A 17,134-nucleotide genomic window follows, 5' to 3' on the forward strand; every position below is an offset into this window, starting at 1 on the left:
TTCCGGGCTCTAAAGCGTTATCCTTTCCACCTACAGTCACCATATCATATATATGGACTACCCATGGGATGAAGATGTTCCCTATCGATTTTGGGGTCAAAAGGTCAATGGTCATGTGCACTGGACATCGAAGTAGCAATATGGTTCGGTTTGTCATGCCATTTGTTTTTTACACTCAGAAAAGAGGTAGTTTATACCTATTACCAACACCCTTTGGGAGATTGGGGTAAGCGGGGGGTATTCTTAGTGAGCATTGCTCACAGTACCTCTTGTTGATCTAGGTGCTGTAGATAATTGAGATTATTGATCGTTCATATCATTCAGTAAATCATGTTAGTGTTAACATTTGACATGTGAAGTTCAGAACACTTTTATTTTTCAAGCTTTGAAATGTGCATTTAGTTGTAAGTCTTTAGCAGGATTTTGTTATACAAAACTATATACCCTACAGATACATTCTGTTGTGCATTTCTAATTATTCAAGCTGTGAAACTACTCCCTCTTTGATCTGGTCACATGGTTCTAGAACATGTATATATTGATTGGCTATTCAAAATTACAAAACAAGGATCAGTCAAACGTGTGTCATTTTATAAGTGAATATAATGAATCATATAATAAAGTACATAAAGTAATAAAGTAATAAAGTAAATAAACTATGCATTATGTTTTTCACTGAAAATTAGTTTAAGTTTATTGAAAAGTTTCAACCATTCTTTATAATTATGCATGTAATTCTTCTCAATCTATGTACACTGAACACATGAATTGAACAGACCTAATAGCTACACTGATCAGACCTTCATGATTTTTTCCCCCACATTTTAAGAAGTGAAATGTTCATCATATTCATTGACTTAAGTAGATTTTTTTTTTAACGAGAAGGCAGTAACATATACATGCTGATTCACAGATACTTAGAAGCATATGTATACAGTGTACACGTAACTTTGGTTTCAGACAAAGAGATTGTTCCTGCCTCATGAGATCCATAAACAGATAGCAGTGTTGTTGACAGAGGCTTTTGGTAAATTCATCACCAATAAAAACATGGGATTCTATATCACAGAAAGCTTCAAACAGGTATGCAAATTTATAGGCGCAGAATTAGCGTGGGATTATATTTTTAATTGATTTTTTTAAAAAGAAGACTTCTAGAAAATTGATATATCAATTTTAGATATGGATATCAATTCATTTTATAGACAATACATGAATATATGCATGCAAAATTGTTATCATTCATCAGTGGGTTTTACTGCAAGGTAAATAAGGAATTTGTTTTGTTGCATGACATTTATATTAGGTGATTTTATTTTAGCTTGCATCGGCTATGAAACAACAGCAGACCAGTGAACAGGTGTTCAATATGTGGGCTTGGAATGTTGCCATGAAGTTGCACCTTCATCAGAGCAGCTTTCCATCAACTGACATTGCATTCGCTAATATCAGTGGGGGTGTGCCAGTCTTAGCCAATGATAACTCACTTCTTCCTGTTCTGAGAGGGCTGAAGGAAAAAAACAGTATGGCCTCTTATATGTCCCTGGTTATCACCAAATATGGACATAGGTAAGTAGATCACATGAAAATGAATATACATGTACTAGTTGTTGATTTTAAGACATGATATTAAAAGCTTTCAGTAGTTCCCAATTCTTGATACGGTGGACATATTTAATTGCGTGGAGTCATAATTTCATGGATTATGAGTTTTAGTTTCGTCCATGGGTATGAAATTCTGCTGAGTTGCATGTGGTTTACATGAAATTAGCTTACATACTTTTAAGCTCGCTGTAATGAAATTATGCGGAGTTTATGTGACCACAGACTTAGCAGATATAAGTGTCGCAGGTAACAATGTACGTTTACAGTATACAAATACATGTGCTACTTGAGTGTATCTTTTCTATGCAAAGGTATGAGAAAGAATAAATTCTATCACCCTGCGATGTCTGTGCAGATGATCCATAATGAGGGAGAGGGTTAAGAGAGGCAGTCTCTGTAGCCCATTCCTTTAATGTTTTTCTGAATGAAATGTTGTAATAGACATTTGTTGGATATGTGCTGTATCCTTATTGTTAATAAAATGTCAGCTTTATTATCAGCAAAGGGGGGTTGTTACAGTGGTAAAACAGTCCTTCTCATTTCCGTACTGTATTTAGTATTTGATTTTCAAACCTGGATTTGGAAAAAAACCCATTTTCTGTTGATTGCTTGATTGTAGTGATGCTGACTTCCTTGTTGAGGGGTTGGACCAGGTTGTGAATCTGGCTGAGAACTACCACTATCTGCCTTCACTCCACATCTTGAGATACACTGTACCATTGTTTGTCAACAAAACACAGGCCCTCATTCAAAATGACAAGTATGTAAAAATGTTGCAGCATTCTTCTCTGTATGCTATTAGTTATACAGTGTTACAGAGTGAAACATGGTCAGTTATTCCAAAATAAGGACAAGTAGCATTGGTATGTAATCACCAATACCCATGCAAATATTATCATATATTGCTATGAATTAATGCATCAGTAAAGTTAAGTCATTTTTTTTCTTTAGATTTCTGAAAGTAGTGCAGTTGCTTCTGTCGGCGGATGAATCATTCATGAAATCTGCTAAAAGTCTCTGGTCACATGACTTCCCGGGACCAATCACAGAGAATTTTTCAAACATGATTCTGGTAAGCTCTTATTTCTTATTTACCCATATTTTCACAAATTATGATTCTATAATTTTTGTTAGAATATTTATGTTTTACTTGGAAGGAAATGCCATAAGATTTTAATTTTTGAATTCTTGTGATTTGCAGTAGTACATGTACATTTGCTACTGAAATAGTGCTTGTAAACAGAAATTGCAAAATTTTCAGAATCAAGCCAGCAGTTCAGTGTCAAATGAAGTGGATTCTTCCTATCAGCTGAAAATTTTATCCATGTGGATTCAAGTCCTTACAAAGCAAACCAAGTGGTACCTTGATAAGTAAGTTTATTCAGAAGTAAAAATGATATATTTCATTGTAAGAATGAATTCAAGAGTTTTATATACTTTAGGCCAACTTTATTTACAACTAGCCTTAGAGAGTAAAGAAACTCTATGCTTGACATATCACCCTGAATCTACAGTTAAAGAACTGTGTATAATGACAGCCTTTCTGGGCTCTCATAAAAACTCAGAACTATAAAGCTTTAAACTTAAAAAGACAAGATCTTAATTTCACAAATAAGAGTATGTACAGTGCAGTTTCACATGATACATGTGTATGTCTCCGATATTTTATTGTCATTTAGGGTACATACATGTACATGTGGCATCAGAAGTGACACAATATCCGATTTATGCTAAAGTTTGATTAAAATGGTGTGTTTTGTAAGTGTTTCTCTCTCAGAAAACAGAGAGTGCTTTCATAGACATACATAATTTTTCTATCACATAAATATTCTCTATCACGTGTATAAATCTTTGGTATAGATATAAAGTTTAATGTCCAAACCTGTTTTCTTGAAGAACTGAGTAAAATACTGAAAATGGTAGCAAAACATAATTTTTATGTTGTCATAATTCCCATTCTAAATATATATATAATTTTTATTAGACTGAAAATAACAATGGAGTTGCATATAGATTCTTGCACAAAATTCAATTTTGATACAATAGCATGCCTGCCAGTTTTGTATGACTTAACTATCGCTACCAATACAAGTTTATAATGCATTCTTAAATTTCCCCAATTAAATCAAAAGTTTTGCAATTAGAAAAAAAGTGTTTAAAATTTAAATTCATTAAGATTTAAAAGGATTAATTTTATATGTTAAAATCAAACCCGCCTGTTCTATTATTGGTGTGCCTCTTTGTAGGAACACCTGCTACATTTTGGATCGGATAATTGAGATGGGGTACAGCACAGACAGTGGAATGATGACACTCCAGTCAGCCTTCAAGGAGACCTTCATGGTAAGTCTCGCAGTGTATAGGTGAAGGCAACAGATTGTAATCAGTAAGTGTTTGTAAGCCTGGAAGGATCAGTTTAGTATGAAGTGTTGTGGAATGTATGTGTGTGATATCTTCTCCCAGATGTAATAGTTTTCAATATTTTTATTGAGCTTTAGTGTTTGTATGAAAAATTTGACTGGTGACAAAGTTTAACATATTGTTGTTATCAACACTGTCGTACTTGATTTACTGGAAATCATCGTGAAGGAATAGATTCACTTTCATATATACCCATGGCATACACCATAATACTGGAGAGAAAAAATTCTTTATAAAAACTTTTAACTAATTTTTATATTATAAAACTTTACTCAGTAATATATAAGGTTCTGCTACGTTGAAATAGGGTAGTTTTGTAATAATGATTACTTATTAATAAATGGATTGTGAAAAAATGAATCAGTGATGCATTTTTTTTTGCCATTACATGTAGTTTTAAAGTCTCTGCTCAACTCATTTTGCAAGATTTACCAAGCATCTAGTGATGCAGACATTCTCTCACCAGCAGTTCTTGTGTCATGTGACTATTTAGTAATCACATGATATAAACAATAGCAATGATGGATGAAAAACATGCATACCAGTGAAAACAAATACTGTACAGAGGGTTTTTCCATGGGTCTTAAATTTTTGGCGATTTGCTGGCTCAAAGGTAGGCTAATGATTTTAGTGGAATGAATTTTTGAGGACAAGGAAGACTTATCTCTCTTACAAATACTGAAGTCGCAATTTGGTGCATATTTGGCAAGTGAAGTTTTGGCGGAAAGCTATCTAACCGCTAAAATAAACCAAATTTATTACCTCGTGGAAAAAACCCGCTATATGGTAAATTGCACATCTGGGTTGGTTTACTTTTATAAGGAATTCTGTGGGTATTCATTCATGATATAGTCCTATGTTTAGGGAAATAATAAGAGGAATTCACGTATTCAAATTAAAACAACTAACAAGAATCTTGTACAAAGTCATTGAGAGAAATGTAAGTGAAACTTGTGTAATGTGCCCTCTGGTGAGAGAATGATAATGCAGGCACATGAATAAATTCTAAACTTGAACATTGAAATGAAATTTACATGAAAGCTTCTTTGGATGTGAGGATTCCTCGCATGAATGAATTTGTTTTCCTGTTTACCATCTCAGACTCATTACAAGGAGAGTCAGCAGCAGGGAGGAGTGGCGTCGTTCGTGAGCTGGGTGTCGTCAGGTGTGACCTCAGTGACAGTTATCTCCCTTACTGAAAAACTCTCCTCCTCTCACCAGTTTGGCTGGCTGGTCTATCTCATCCTCAGTATTGAGATGAGGACTGAAGAGGACAGTAAGCTGTGGCCTGCTCTGAGAGCAGAGATAACTAATGACTCTAAGCAGAGCTTGGACCAAGCTCTAAAGGTATGCTCAAAGTTAGATTAACTTTATTTCCTGTCTCTGCAGGTGTCATGTGTTAATTATAAATAATATTTCCTGTTTCTGCAGGTGTCATGTGTTAATTATAAATAATTTAGAGATTAAAACTCCTTCAATCCTTTAAGAGGACATTTTTTTTGTACATTTCCAATTTTAAATTTCATTTATTTGAGCTAAACATTTCTGCAACTTGGTAAATGTTGATACAGATTTTATGACTTTAGTTTTTAGCGTGATTTGTTGCTGCACTTATTGTATCAACGTGCAGTGTAATGTATTAATAGCAATGCGATAACTTCTGTATAGATGCAATGAATAGGGAAAAATAAGTCAATTTTTCTTTATCTCTACAGAAATGTGTCATGAAGCTGAAATTGGAGTATGCCCCCAGTCTGAATAGTCTGACCATCTATCAGTGGTCCAAGCTGGCTCTTGCCATGGAACTTGACCACCCCCTGCTTCTCCCTGCCTGGCAGAAGTTCTTTGTACTGTTTCTGGGACGCCAGGTCTCACAATCCACGTAAGTCGTGAAAGTTTAAAAAAAAAAACAACTTATTCTGCCTTAGTCATTGTAAACATCAAATGAATCTACTGGCTTAACATGCTTAAAGGGACTGGTTCACGATTTTTGAGAAAAATGTTTTTCATTTTTGATGTTAAACATTAAAAATATAACTCATTTAATGTTGACAGCCAAAATTTTGACTTTCTGAATGCAAGAACAAAAGCAATATTTTAGCCTTAAATATGTGTTATGTAAACAAAGACTCGAGTCTTTTAATGTATACAAACAAACCTGTGAAACAATAATTTTGTAATATAAAGCGTCTTAATTCTGCACAGTCACAAATTTTAACTTTTAGATTACACATTTTACCCAAAGAATGGTTGAAATGTGAAAGATATAATAAACTTTGATCAATATCCATTTCTTTTGAAAATATCGTAAACAATAACATACCGCAATCTTTGTTTACAAAACAAATAATAAACTCCCTAAAATGAGCTTCTGTGATAATGTATAACCTTCTTTTTTATGTGAAATCTTTTAAACATACATGTATTATAGACAGTAGATTTTGACCATTAAAAGTGAAAAACAAAATTTTGGGGAAAATCGTGAGTCAGTCCCTTTAAGATAAGGTGTGTATGATAAACTTCAGAAAGGGAGACAAATATTTAGTGTTAGAATTAGTAAGACTTAAGATTTCAATGAAAATTTTAAAAGGATACTGTCCTATTATGATATTTCATGTAGGGAGACTGTATGCTTTCAGCGTGTATAATGTGTTCCAGGGTGAAAAAAGAAATTTCATGAGTGGGTTTTCTAGCTTTTATTATTTTGATGATACATAATTAAAAGTATCAATATTTTATTTTTATACCCCCCGCAACAAGTTGGGGGGGGGGGGGTATACTGGAATCGGGTTGTCCGTCTGTCCGTCCGTCCGTCCGTCTGTAGATGCAATGGTTTCCGGACTCTAAAGCATTATCCTTTCCACCTACCGTCACCATATCATACATATGGACTACCCATGGGATGAAGATGTTCCCTATCGATTTTGGGGTCAAAAGGTCAAAGGTCACGCGCACTGGACATTGAAGTAGCAATATGGTTTCCGGGCTCTAAAGCGTTATCCTTTCCACCTACAGTCACCATATCATACATATGGACTACCCATGGGATGAAGATGTTCCCTATCGATTTTGGGGTCAAAAGGTCAAAGGTCACGCGCACTGGACATCGAAGTAGCAATATGGTTCGGTTTGTCATGCCATTTGTTTTTTACACTCAGAAAAGAGGTAGTTTATACCTATTACCAACACCCTTTGGGAGATTGGGGTAAGCGGGGGGTATTCTTAGTGAGCATTGCTCACAGTACCTCTTGTTTTATTTGTATTTTATATATATATTTTTTTATTTTATATTTTTTTTTTATATTTTTATTTATATTTTATATATTTTATATCTCTTAGAATGTACAGTATAAATTGTACATATCATCATAATACACTGCACAGCATAAATTGTACATATCATCATAATACACTGTACAGTATAAATTGTCACCACTTTGTTGGAATATTGTTGAAAAATAAATTAGGACTCAAGGGGTGGATTCTGTTCTCAATTGTCAACAGAATCTTAAAGCTAAGTTGTATAGCCTCTTCAAGTCTGAGAACACATTATCAATTTCTTATCAGATACCATTTTCGTATGGAGAAGATCCCAGAATGGTTACTGTTCATTCGAGTAATTGTTGAAGGGTAAACTTGTCAGTCGCTAGCTTCTATTGGAAAATTAAAAAACTTGCCTGTTGGACTTTAGTATCTACCCCACCCACTATAAATAAGTATACATATAAGCTTTTTACACATTTTTGGCATGAAGTATATTCAATATAATAAAAAATAGCTGGATTCACTGTGTATAACTTTCAATTTATCTCAATAAGTTAATCATTTAGGGTACAACTTCAATATATGTAAAATAATAATGGACATTCAATATTTTTTGCATAGTCTGTTAAAATGTGATATTGATTTATCTAAGGTCAAAATTCAAAGATTCTTATTTTAAAATTACACATCAATTACACAATAATATGTATTTGCAATTAGCTTGAAATGGTTTCAAGTTAAGGTTAGCATAATATCTCTTTTCAGAAAATTCAAAAATATGTAAGAGTTATGTATTTTGCATCAAATGATCTGTATCTATGATGTAGCTGACTTTTTTTTGAAATGTGCAAGTAACTTATTTTGGTGAGTGTGTAATTATTTATGGTGGGCAGTGTATATTCTATTAAACAGAATGGCTTGGCATAAAGATAATACTCCAAGTGTCCCTGTAATAGAGTAATCATACATGTATGCCATGCAGTTCTAGCATTGAAAATTCTGAGGAAGTAGTGATTGGATATGGTTAAAGTTAGAGATGAAAATCATGTATCTAATTCTTTTTAATGTTAGGATGCAGCAGAGAGCCAGCATTGGAGAAAAGTTTTATGAGAATTCCAGACACTCAGGGGACTTGAAGAAAATGAAGAAAAAACTGGGAGAAACAGCTGATTTTCATATGAAATACTGCTCAGGTGATGGTCATGAACATGTGTACTGAAAATACATTCAAACCTCATTATCTAGAACTCAATGGGACTGAGAAACAACTTCAAAATGTCCAATGGTTTGATATATTGAGATTGAAATATGTAAAGAGAATATCATTGGTACTTTGAACTCGCGTTGACATATTCATTTAATTTGAGATATCTATGATCGAGATATCAAAGTTCAACTGTAGTTTGATTTTAGTTAAGATACTGAAATGTTTTTTTACATGTTAGGATTTTAAAGATTTGATTATAAAACATGTTGTATTACATCTAGGCCTGCATGTTACAACACTGTCTATATGTATAAGTAGTAAACGGAAGCCTGATAAAAATTGTCATGTGTACATGTATTTCAGATGAGACCACTGAATCCCCAGGAGGTGGGAAATATGTTCCAGATAAAGAATTTCATCTCACACTGTCTAGGTAAAAAAAAAAAATGAAGAAAAAGACAAATACAACACATTATTTTGTTAGACATCTATGCTCTTGTTTGATTATCATTCCCTTGTGATAGGGTTGCAAGGGGATGTCACTTGGATGACACAGCCAGGCATATAAGGATCTGTTAGTTATAAATACACCAGCTAGCCAGGTTCTGGTTCAGCTTTGTTATGATATATATATATTCTGTCTGTCTGTCTGTTGTAGAGCTATTTTAATTTATTGGGGCCAATGTTTGTGGTTTGCCAAGATTTAACAGTTGTGTTTAGATGTAATTTTGTGGGCATGGATTTTTGTACATTAAAACTATTACACATACTACATACTGACAGAGAGTGGAAGCCCTCTTCTGCCGCCCCTCATGAGTGGGAAAAAATGGAGATCTGAGGTGAGATCTGCCATGCGTGCTGCTAGTCAGCTATCTGGAAGGGGGTCCACTAGTGTGGACAATACCCACACACCTCTATGAACGGACAACAACAATATATTAAAATCATTTGTTTTGTTGCGATTTTTAATTCATAGGTTTAGGGCTGATTAACCACGATATGTGTAAAGAATTGAGACTCCATGAAATTCAATGAAAAAGTTTATTAACTGCAAGAGTGATTAATTGCCAGGATGTACCAGACATTCCAGCTTTGGGTTCAGGAACCAATGCTGCACGACTCGAAGCTGTACCTCCCAGCCCTACCTCAGCAGTATCAGGCAGATCGTCTCCTCCAGCTCTTCCAGAACCAGCAGGTACAGTACAATCAAGCACAGTATGCTTAAAAATACAATATGCATGTTAATTAACAGTCTTAAGTTTATTATTAAATTCAATTACTGTCAACAAGAGCATGAAAAAGCTATTCTGATTGTCTTTGATTAAAGGGACATTAGTGGTCAGTTAGAATGTAAAACAAATAATTTTAAATCCTCATTGAAATGCTGGAATGCACCTGATCCCACCTCTGGTGTGTCCAGGGGTCTGTGCTTGCCCAACTCTCTATTTTGTATTGCTTATAGGATTTATGAGATTGATCACTGTTCGTTATCTTCACCTTTCATTTAAAAATGAAGAAAATAGATCTGAAAGTGAATAAAACAAACGCAACTTCCAATCAAATTTTATGAAAATTATGTAAAATGTCTCTGCAGTGAATTTTATTTACTTCCATACAATAATGTTTCAGGCATTGTTTCTTTATTAAACCAAAAAAATGAATCATTCTAATTTCAAACTTATTATATCAAAATTACATATACAACAAAATATTGCAAGATGCAAATATTTTAGTATATCGTTGGTGATTTTTATGTGCTCTAAAGCTGTTTTAGTATTTTGGTAACAATCCACAAATATGACTTTGGCAGCTAATGCCCCGTTTAGTGGGACTTTGTCTAGTCTTATTCTCTCTCTCTCTCTCTCTCTCTCTCTCTCTCTCTCTCTCATAACACTGATTGAATTGTAGGAGACATGGACGGAGTATGTAGATGTGAAGAGAATAAAGCATGAAATCAGAACATTGTCCAGAACCTGGGAAGATAATGTAACTTCAACAGAAGGGAGGAGAAGGGGAGAATTGTTTAACAGGTCAACTATATCAGGTAAATTACAGGTCAACTCTATCAGGTAAATTACAGGTCAACTATATCAGGTAAATTACAGGTCAACTATACCAGGTAAATGACAGGTCAACTCTATCAGGTAAATTACAGGTCAACTATATCAGGTAAATTACCTTCATTACCATCTCAAACACAGAGCAAACTATCAGAATTCGAATCTGCCATCAAATGTCAGGTGTCTAAAGCTTAGGCAAATATGCAGCACTGGAAATTTTGTTAAAAATGAAAAAAAAAAAGTGCAGGTAGAATACATGAAATTAACAGTTCATTTTTTTTTTTACAATTACTGTGAAAGCAAATGAATTGGAAGGTGTGATATACATGTATAAAAATTCCAAGAATTCTGAAATGGTAGTACTTTTGTGAAAGCATTGATATGATTAAATAATTTTTAAATCTGGGGGTACGTGTACCATGTGACTGTATTTTCCAGCAACAGAGAGGATTCTGGGTAGACTGAGCCACCATGACCCGGGAACAGATCTGCCTGCCTTACAGCCCCTGAAAGCACTGATTCCTGATATTAGCACCAACATTTTGGATGAGAAACACGCTACCCTACATTTGTTGCGATCAGATCTCAACAACCTAAAGGAATATGCAAAGTAAATATAACAGATGTTGTATTATAATTCATATCCATAACCATGATTATTTGGAGGGATACGGAATTATAGATTTTTGAGGGTTTTGATCTGTATATGAAACCGAGTTTATGAAAGTGTTAGAAAATGGGGCAAAATTATTTTTCAATCCATTTGGGAAAAATAGCAACGGAAAATAATGAAAGTTTTCCTGTACACAATGTCTCCTGTATATCCACAGTCCATAATTGTCTGTCATCTGTTGCCTGCCTTTTATATTCTTTAACTTCTATTCTGCTGTATCTGTGTGTTTTTAGAATCCTTGAGTCAGATTCTATAATGTTGAACTCTTTGACAAAGATGACACCTGTAGAAAAATTAGTTAAATGAAATATAGGAGAATGTGTTTTTCAGTGTTGATATATGCATGCACATAAAAATAAATGAATAACATTTGTGAGATGAAATCTGTTAATAGTTGTTTCGCTTTTCAGATCTTTTCATATGAGAGTTTCAAAGCACGTAGGTCTGGATGATGATTTCTGTAGACTGTATCCACAGCTTTATTACAACAGATCCAGACAGGTATAGTGTCAAGAAACATGATGTAAATATAATCACTTCTGTAGGAAATAAGAACATTGTTAATACTCAAACTCTCAATCATGGCACTGGGTAAAGTGTTGCATAAATACAAGGAAATTCTATTCCGTTGAGATCATACAAATTAATGGATTATGTAGACTGATGGGAACTTTTGTACACTTGTAGGTGAATGTAACAATTGATTCTATAGACTGATGGGAACTTTTGTACACTTGTAGGTGAACGTAACAATTGATTCTATAGACTGATGGGAACTTTTGTACACTTGTAGGTGAACGTAACAATTGATTCTATAGACTGATGGGAACTTTTGTACACTTGTAGGTGAACGTAACAATTGATTCTATAAACTGATGGGAACTTTTGTACACTTGTAGGTGAACGTAACAATTGATTCTATAGACTGATGGGAACTTTTGTACACTTGTAGGTGAATGTAACAATTGAATGTAAAAGCATCATCAACCCTCTTCACAAGTGTTCAAACCCTGCAGTGGTCAATCTCAATGTAAGTATTCAAACCCTGCAGTGGTCAATCTCAATGTAAGTATTCAAACCCTGCAGTGGTCAATCTCAATGTAAGTATTCAAACCCTGCAGTGGTCAATCTCAATGTAAGTATTCAAACCCTGCAGTGGTCAATCTCAATGTAAGTATTCGAGTACTGGTTTAATATTTATACCCCCCCCCCCCCAACAAGTTGGGGGGGGGAGGGGGGGTATACTGGAATCGGGTTGTCCGTCTGTCTGTCCGTCCGTCCGTCCGTCTGTAGACGCAATGGTTTCCGGGCTCTACTCTAAAGCATTATCCTTTCCACCTACAGTCACCATATCATATATATGGACTACCCATGGGATGAAGATATTCCCTATCGATTTTGGGGTCAAAAGGTCAAAGGTCAAGCGCACTGGACATCGAAGTAGCAATATGGTTTCCGGGCTCTAAAGCGTTATCCTTTCCACCTACAGTCACCATATCATACATATGGACTACCCATGGGATGAAGATGTTCCCTATCAATTTTGGGGTCAAAAGGTCAAAGGTCACGCGCACTGGACATCGAAGTAGCAATATGGTTCGGTTTGTCATGCCATTTGTTTTTTACACTCAGAAAAGAGGTAGTTTATACCTATTACCAACACCCTTTGGGAGATTGGGGTAAGCGGGGGGTATTCTTAGTTAGCATTGCTCACAGTACCTCTTGTTTTGTTTTGGTTTAAAGGAAGGGTTCTCCTCATTTGCTACAGTATTTATTGGCGTGTATATACCATGAAATCAACAGGCATGAGTATTCAGATGACGGAGTTACAGAAATTCCTTAAGTTTGCATTGTGGGATTCTTGTTTTGCTCGCTCATTGTTCTCTATGTAAACTAACATCACAAAATGAATTAATATTCCATCTTTTATACTGTACATGTATGTTTACTCGCATGAATTTCAAGTTTTAGTGCTATTAGCTGTGAAGCAGGGATGCTAATTTATGATTACTCTCAAATTTGAAAAGTATAATCTCTATTCTTATCTGTACTATACATAGAAGAGGCATTAAAACATGATCATTCCAAGTAGTGGATCAACTCTGATTGTGTTTTTGAATATTCTAAAATAATTACACATACAGTACCAAGTTTTACATGTAGCATGGAATAAGGAGGAATGCTACACCAGAGAAATTAAATATTGATGAAAAGTGAAGGATATGTACAACAATATTTTGAAATTGGAAACTTTCAAATTTACTTTATTTAGTCAAAAAATGCAGTTTTAGTAGAAAATGATCTGAAAAAAATTAAAAATCCTTTCTTGACTCAAACCCTTAATCTAAGCTTAGCAGTTGACTCGCTAACCTTCTCAGCTACTCCACTAAGCAATTTGTCTAATAGGAATAGACAAATAATGCTGTAAGTCATATTTTCCTCCACTATGATGATGTCTTATTCCTCCATAAGGAGAACATATTTTAATGTATACATGCACATTGTCTGCTTAGGTACAAGAGAAAGCTTGTGACGAAATCATTCAGAGACAAAGTGATGAGAATCGTGCTGAATACAAACAGCTGATGATAGAGGGATTGTCTCCCCCTCCCCTCAATGTGTGTATTGCAGCAGTGCATGTGGAAAACGCCATCACGTAAGTACCTGACAGAACACGTAAAGCCTTGATTTTTAATTATCGTCTTGTGGCGGTAAATTTGACAATATCCTGTTGAACTCCGGAATCTCAATCATCAGTATTTTGAATACCATGGAAATAAGTAGGAAGTCCCAACTACATCTTCTTAATGCATCTTTAATTGCAATGTCTGGAAACCTCAGATAACTTTTTTCTTGGCCCCATCATGTTCGAGATAACATTCATTAACATGAACTTTATCTTCAAGAGCTATATTTTCATTGTTGTCAATATGATAGATAGTTTATTTCTATAAGATGTACAGAGAATAATACACTGAGATAAGACAGTTGTAAATGAATAATACACTGAGATAAAACAGTTGTAAATGAATATTACACTGAGATAAGACTGTTGTAGATGAATAATACACTGAGATAAGACATTGTAAATTAATAATACTCTGAGATAAGACAGTTGTAAATGAATAATACACTGAGATAAGACAGTTGTAATTAAATAATACTCTGAGATAAGACAGTTGTAAATGAATAATACACTGAGATAAAACATTGTAAATGAATAATACTCTGAGATAAGACAGTAGTAAATGAATAATACACTGAGATAAGACAGTTGTAAATGAATAATACTCTGAGATAAGACAGTTGTAAATGAATAATACACTGAGATAAGACTGTTGTAGATGAATAATACACTGAGATAAGACATTGTAAATTAATAATACTCTGAGATAAGACAGTAGTAAATGAATAATACACTGAGATAAGACAGTTGTAAATGAATGATACTCTGAGATAAGACAGTTGTAAATGAATGATACTCTGAGATAAGACAGTTGTAAATGAATAATACTCTGAGATAAGACAGTTGTAAATGAATAATAGACTGAGATAAGACATTGTAAATGAATAATATACTGAAATAAGACATTGTAAATGAATAATACACTGAGATAAAACATTGTAAATGAATAATACACTGAGATAAGACATTGTAAATGAATAATACACTGAGATAAAACATTGTAAATGAATAATACTCTGAGATAAGACAGTTGTAAATGAATAATACACTGAGATAAGACATTGTAAATGAATAATACACTGAGATAAAACATTGTAAATGAATAATACACTGAGATAAGACATTGTAAATGAATAATACACTGAGATAAAACATTGTAAATGAATAATACTCTGAGATAAGACAGTTGTAAATGAATAATACTCTGAGATAAAACATTGTAAATGAATAATACTCTGAGATAAGACATTGTAAATGAATAATAGACTGAGATAAGACAGTTGTAAATGAATAATACTCTGAGATAAGACAGTTGTAAATGAATAATACTCTGAGATAAGACAGTTGTAAATGAATAATAGACTGAGATAAGACAGTTGTAAATGAAATATACTCTGAGATAAGACTGTTGTAAATGAATAATACTCTGAGATAAAACATTGTAAATGAATAATACTCTGAGATAAGACATTGTAAATGAATAATACACTGAGATAAGACAGTTGTAAATGAATAATACTCTGAGATAAGACAGTTGTAAATGAATAATACTCTGAGATAAGACAGTTGTAAATGAATAATAGACTGAGATAAGACAGTTGTAAATGAAATATACTCTGAGATAAGACTGTTGTAAATGAATAATACTCTGAGATAAAACATTGTAAATGAATAATACTCTGAGATAAGACATTGTAAATGAATAATAGACTGAGATAAGACAGTTGTAAATGAATAATACTCTGAGATAAGACAGTTGTAAATGAATAATAGACTGAGATAAGACAGTTGTAAATGAATGATACTCTGAGATAAGACATTGTAAATGAATAATACACTGAGATAAAACAGTTGTAATTTTTACGATTACACGGGTAGTGAACAATGACATTAACAATTGTGATATACAGGGTTACTCTGTTGTTGATATTGAAGGATGATAGTAAAACTGGCCAGAATGACCACAGATAGCCTGAAAGCTGCTCACTACACGGACATTGCTTGTACGCTGTTCTTCCTCCTGGCAGAAATGATCAATGACGACATCGAGTTTTACCCACCTACAAGACAGTTCTATACCTGTTGTATTGACCTACTGGGAAAGGTAGGAGTTCATTACTATGAGAGATTCTTTAACACATTTTAATTGAGATGTTGTAAATAGGCACCTGTATGGTAATTTAACTGTTACTAAGGCAGTTTACAACAAACAAGATAATATTGAACAATACATGTTGTAGTTTTCGCTCTGCACGCAATATTATTAATTGATAGAGAATGTTAGGAATGTATTGAATCCAGTAAAACTCACTAACATACAGTACATCATGAAAACTCACTGGGTGATGACAAAACTTACTGAGTAAATTAAAATAAATAAAATAAAATAAATGTTTATTCGGTATATACATACATACAAACATACAATGTACATACATAGATACCAAGGATAACCCATGAAAGCTCGAAAGCTTATTTCCAATGGGGTCCTTGATGCACATATGTTTGCGCTAGGGGGTCTTGAGTGATGACAAAACTCATTTATTAATGAGAAAAACTCACCGAGTAATGAGAAAACTCACTGAGTGATGAGAAAACTCATTTAGTAATGAGAATAACTCACCGAGTAATTAGAAAACTCACTGAGTAAGGAGAAAACTCATTTAGTATTGAGAAAAACTCACCGAGTAATGAGAAAACTCACTGAGTGATGAGAAAACTCACTGGGTGATGACAAAACTCACTGAGTGATGACAAAACTCATTTAGTAATGAGAAAAACTCACCGAGTAATGAGAAAACTCACTGAGTGATGAGAAAACTCATTTAGTATTAGAAAACTCATTGAGTGATGACAAAACTCACTGGGTGATGACAAAACTCACTGAGTGATGACAAAACTCATTTAGTAATGAGAAAAACTCACTGAGTGATGAGAAAACTCACTGAGTAATGAGAAAACTCATTTTGTAATGAAAAACTCATTTAGAAAGTAGAAAACTCATTGAGATATGAGAAAACTCACTGAGTAATGAGAAAAACTCACTGAGTAATAAGAAAAACTTGCAGTCCATGTATATAAATGTATTGTGATATGTTTATTTGAATAGTGTATAAGCACAAGAGTTTGAGAAGTTACAGCGAAACACAGCTAGAGTGGACAATACTTACAATGAAGTACTGTTTGTAACACAAGTGATTTTCATTCTCTGTAGGAAT

General features: G+C 33.8%; 1 protein-coding gene across 2 annotated transcripts in view; it reads left to right on the forward strand.

Moving 5' to 3' along the window:
* LOC125654441 (ectopic P granules protein 5 homolog) overlaps nucleotides 1–17,134 on the forward strand; it is a 53,063-nt gene that overhangs the window by 17,605 nt on the left and 18,324 nt on the right. For both annotated transcript variants that reach the window (XM_056143913.1, XM_056143914.1), the window contains exons 16-32: nucleotides 961–1,083; nucleotides 1,322–1,569; nucleotides 2,225–2,365; nucleotides 2,557–2,677; nucleotides 2,867–2,976; nucleotides 3,852–3,948; nucleotides 5,128–5,373; nucleotides 5,742–5,908; nucleotides 8,362–8,483; nucleotides 8,861–8,930; nucleotides 9,569–9,692; nucleotides 10,406–10,541; nucleotides 10,996–11,167; nucleotides 11,641–11,731; nucleotides 12,183–12,260; nucleotides 13,744–13,886; nucleotides 15,852–16,020. In XM_056143913.1, the coding sequence (XP_055999888.1) occupies nucleotides 961–1,083; nucleotides 1,322–1,569; nucleotides 2,225–2,365; nucleotides 2,557–2,677; nucleotides 2,867–2,976; nucleotides 3,852–3,948; nucleotides 5,128–5,373; nucleotides 5,742–5,908; nucleotides 8,362–8,483; nucleotides 8,861–8,930; nucleotides 9,569–9,692; nucleotides 10,406–10,541; nucleotides 10,996–11,167; nucleotides 11,641–11,731; nucleotides 12,183–12,260; nucleotides 13,744–13,886; nucleotides 15,852–16,020 (2,358 nt within the window). The remainder of the gene's footprint in view (nucleotides 1–960; nucleotides 1,084–1,321; nucleotides 1,570–2,224; nucleotides 2,366–2,556; nucleotides 2,678–2,866; nucleotides 2,977–3,851; nucleotides 3,949–5,127; nucleotides 5,374–5,741; nucleotides 5,909–8,361; nucleotides 8,484–8,860; nucleotides 8,931–9,568; nucleotides 9,693–10,405; nucleotides 10,542–10,995; nucleotides 11,168–11,640; nucleotides 11,732–12,182; nucleotides 12,261–13,743; nucleotides 13,887–15,851; nucleotides 16,021–17,134) is intronic.

The sequence above is a fragment of the Ostrea edulis genome, chromosome 7, assembly GCF_947568905.1.
Source record: "Ostrea edulis chromosome 7, xbOstEdul1.1, whole genome shotgun sequence".
Taxonomy (NCBI): Eukaryota; Metazoa; Mollusca; class Bivalvia; order Ostreida; family Ostreidae; genus Ostrea; species Ostrea edulis.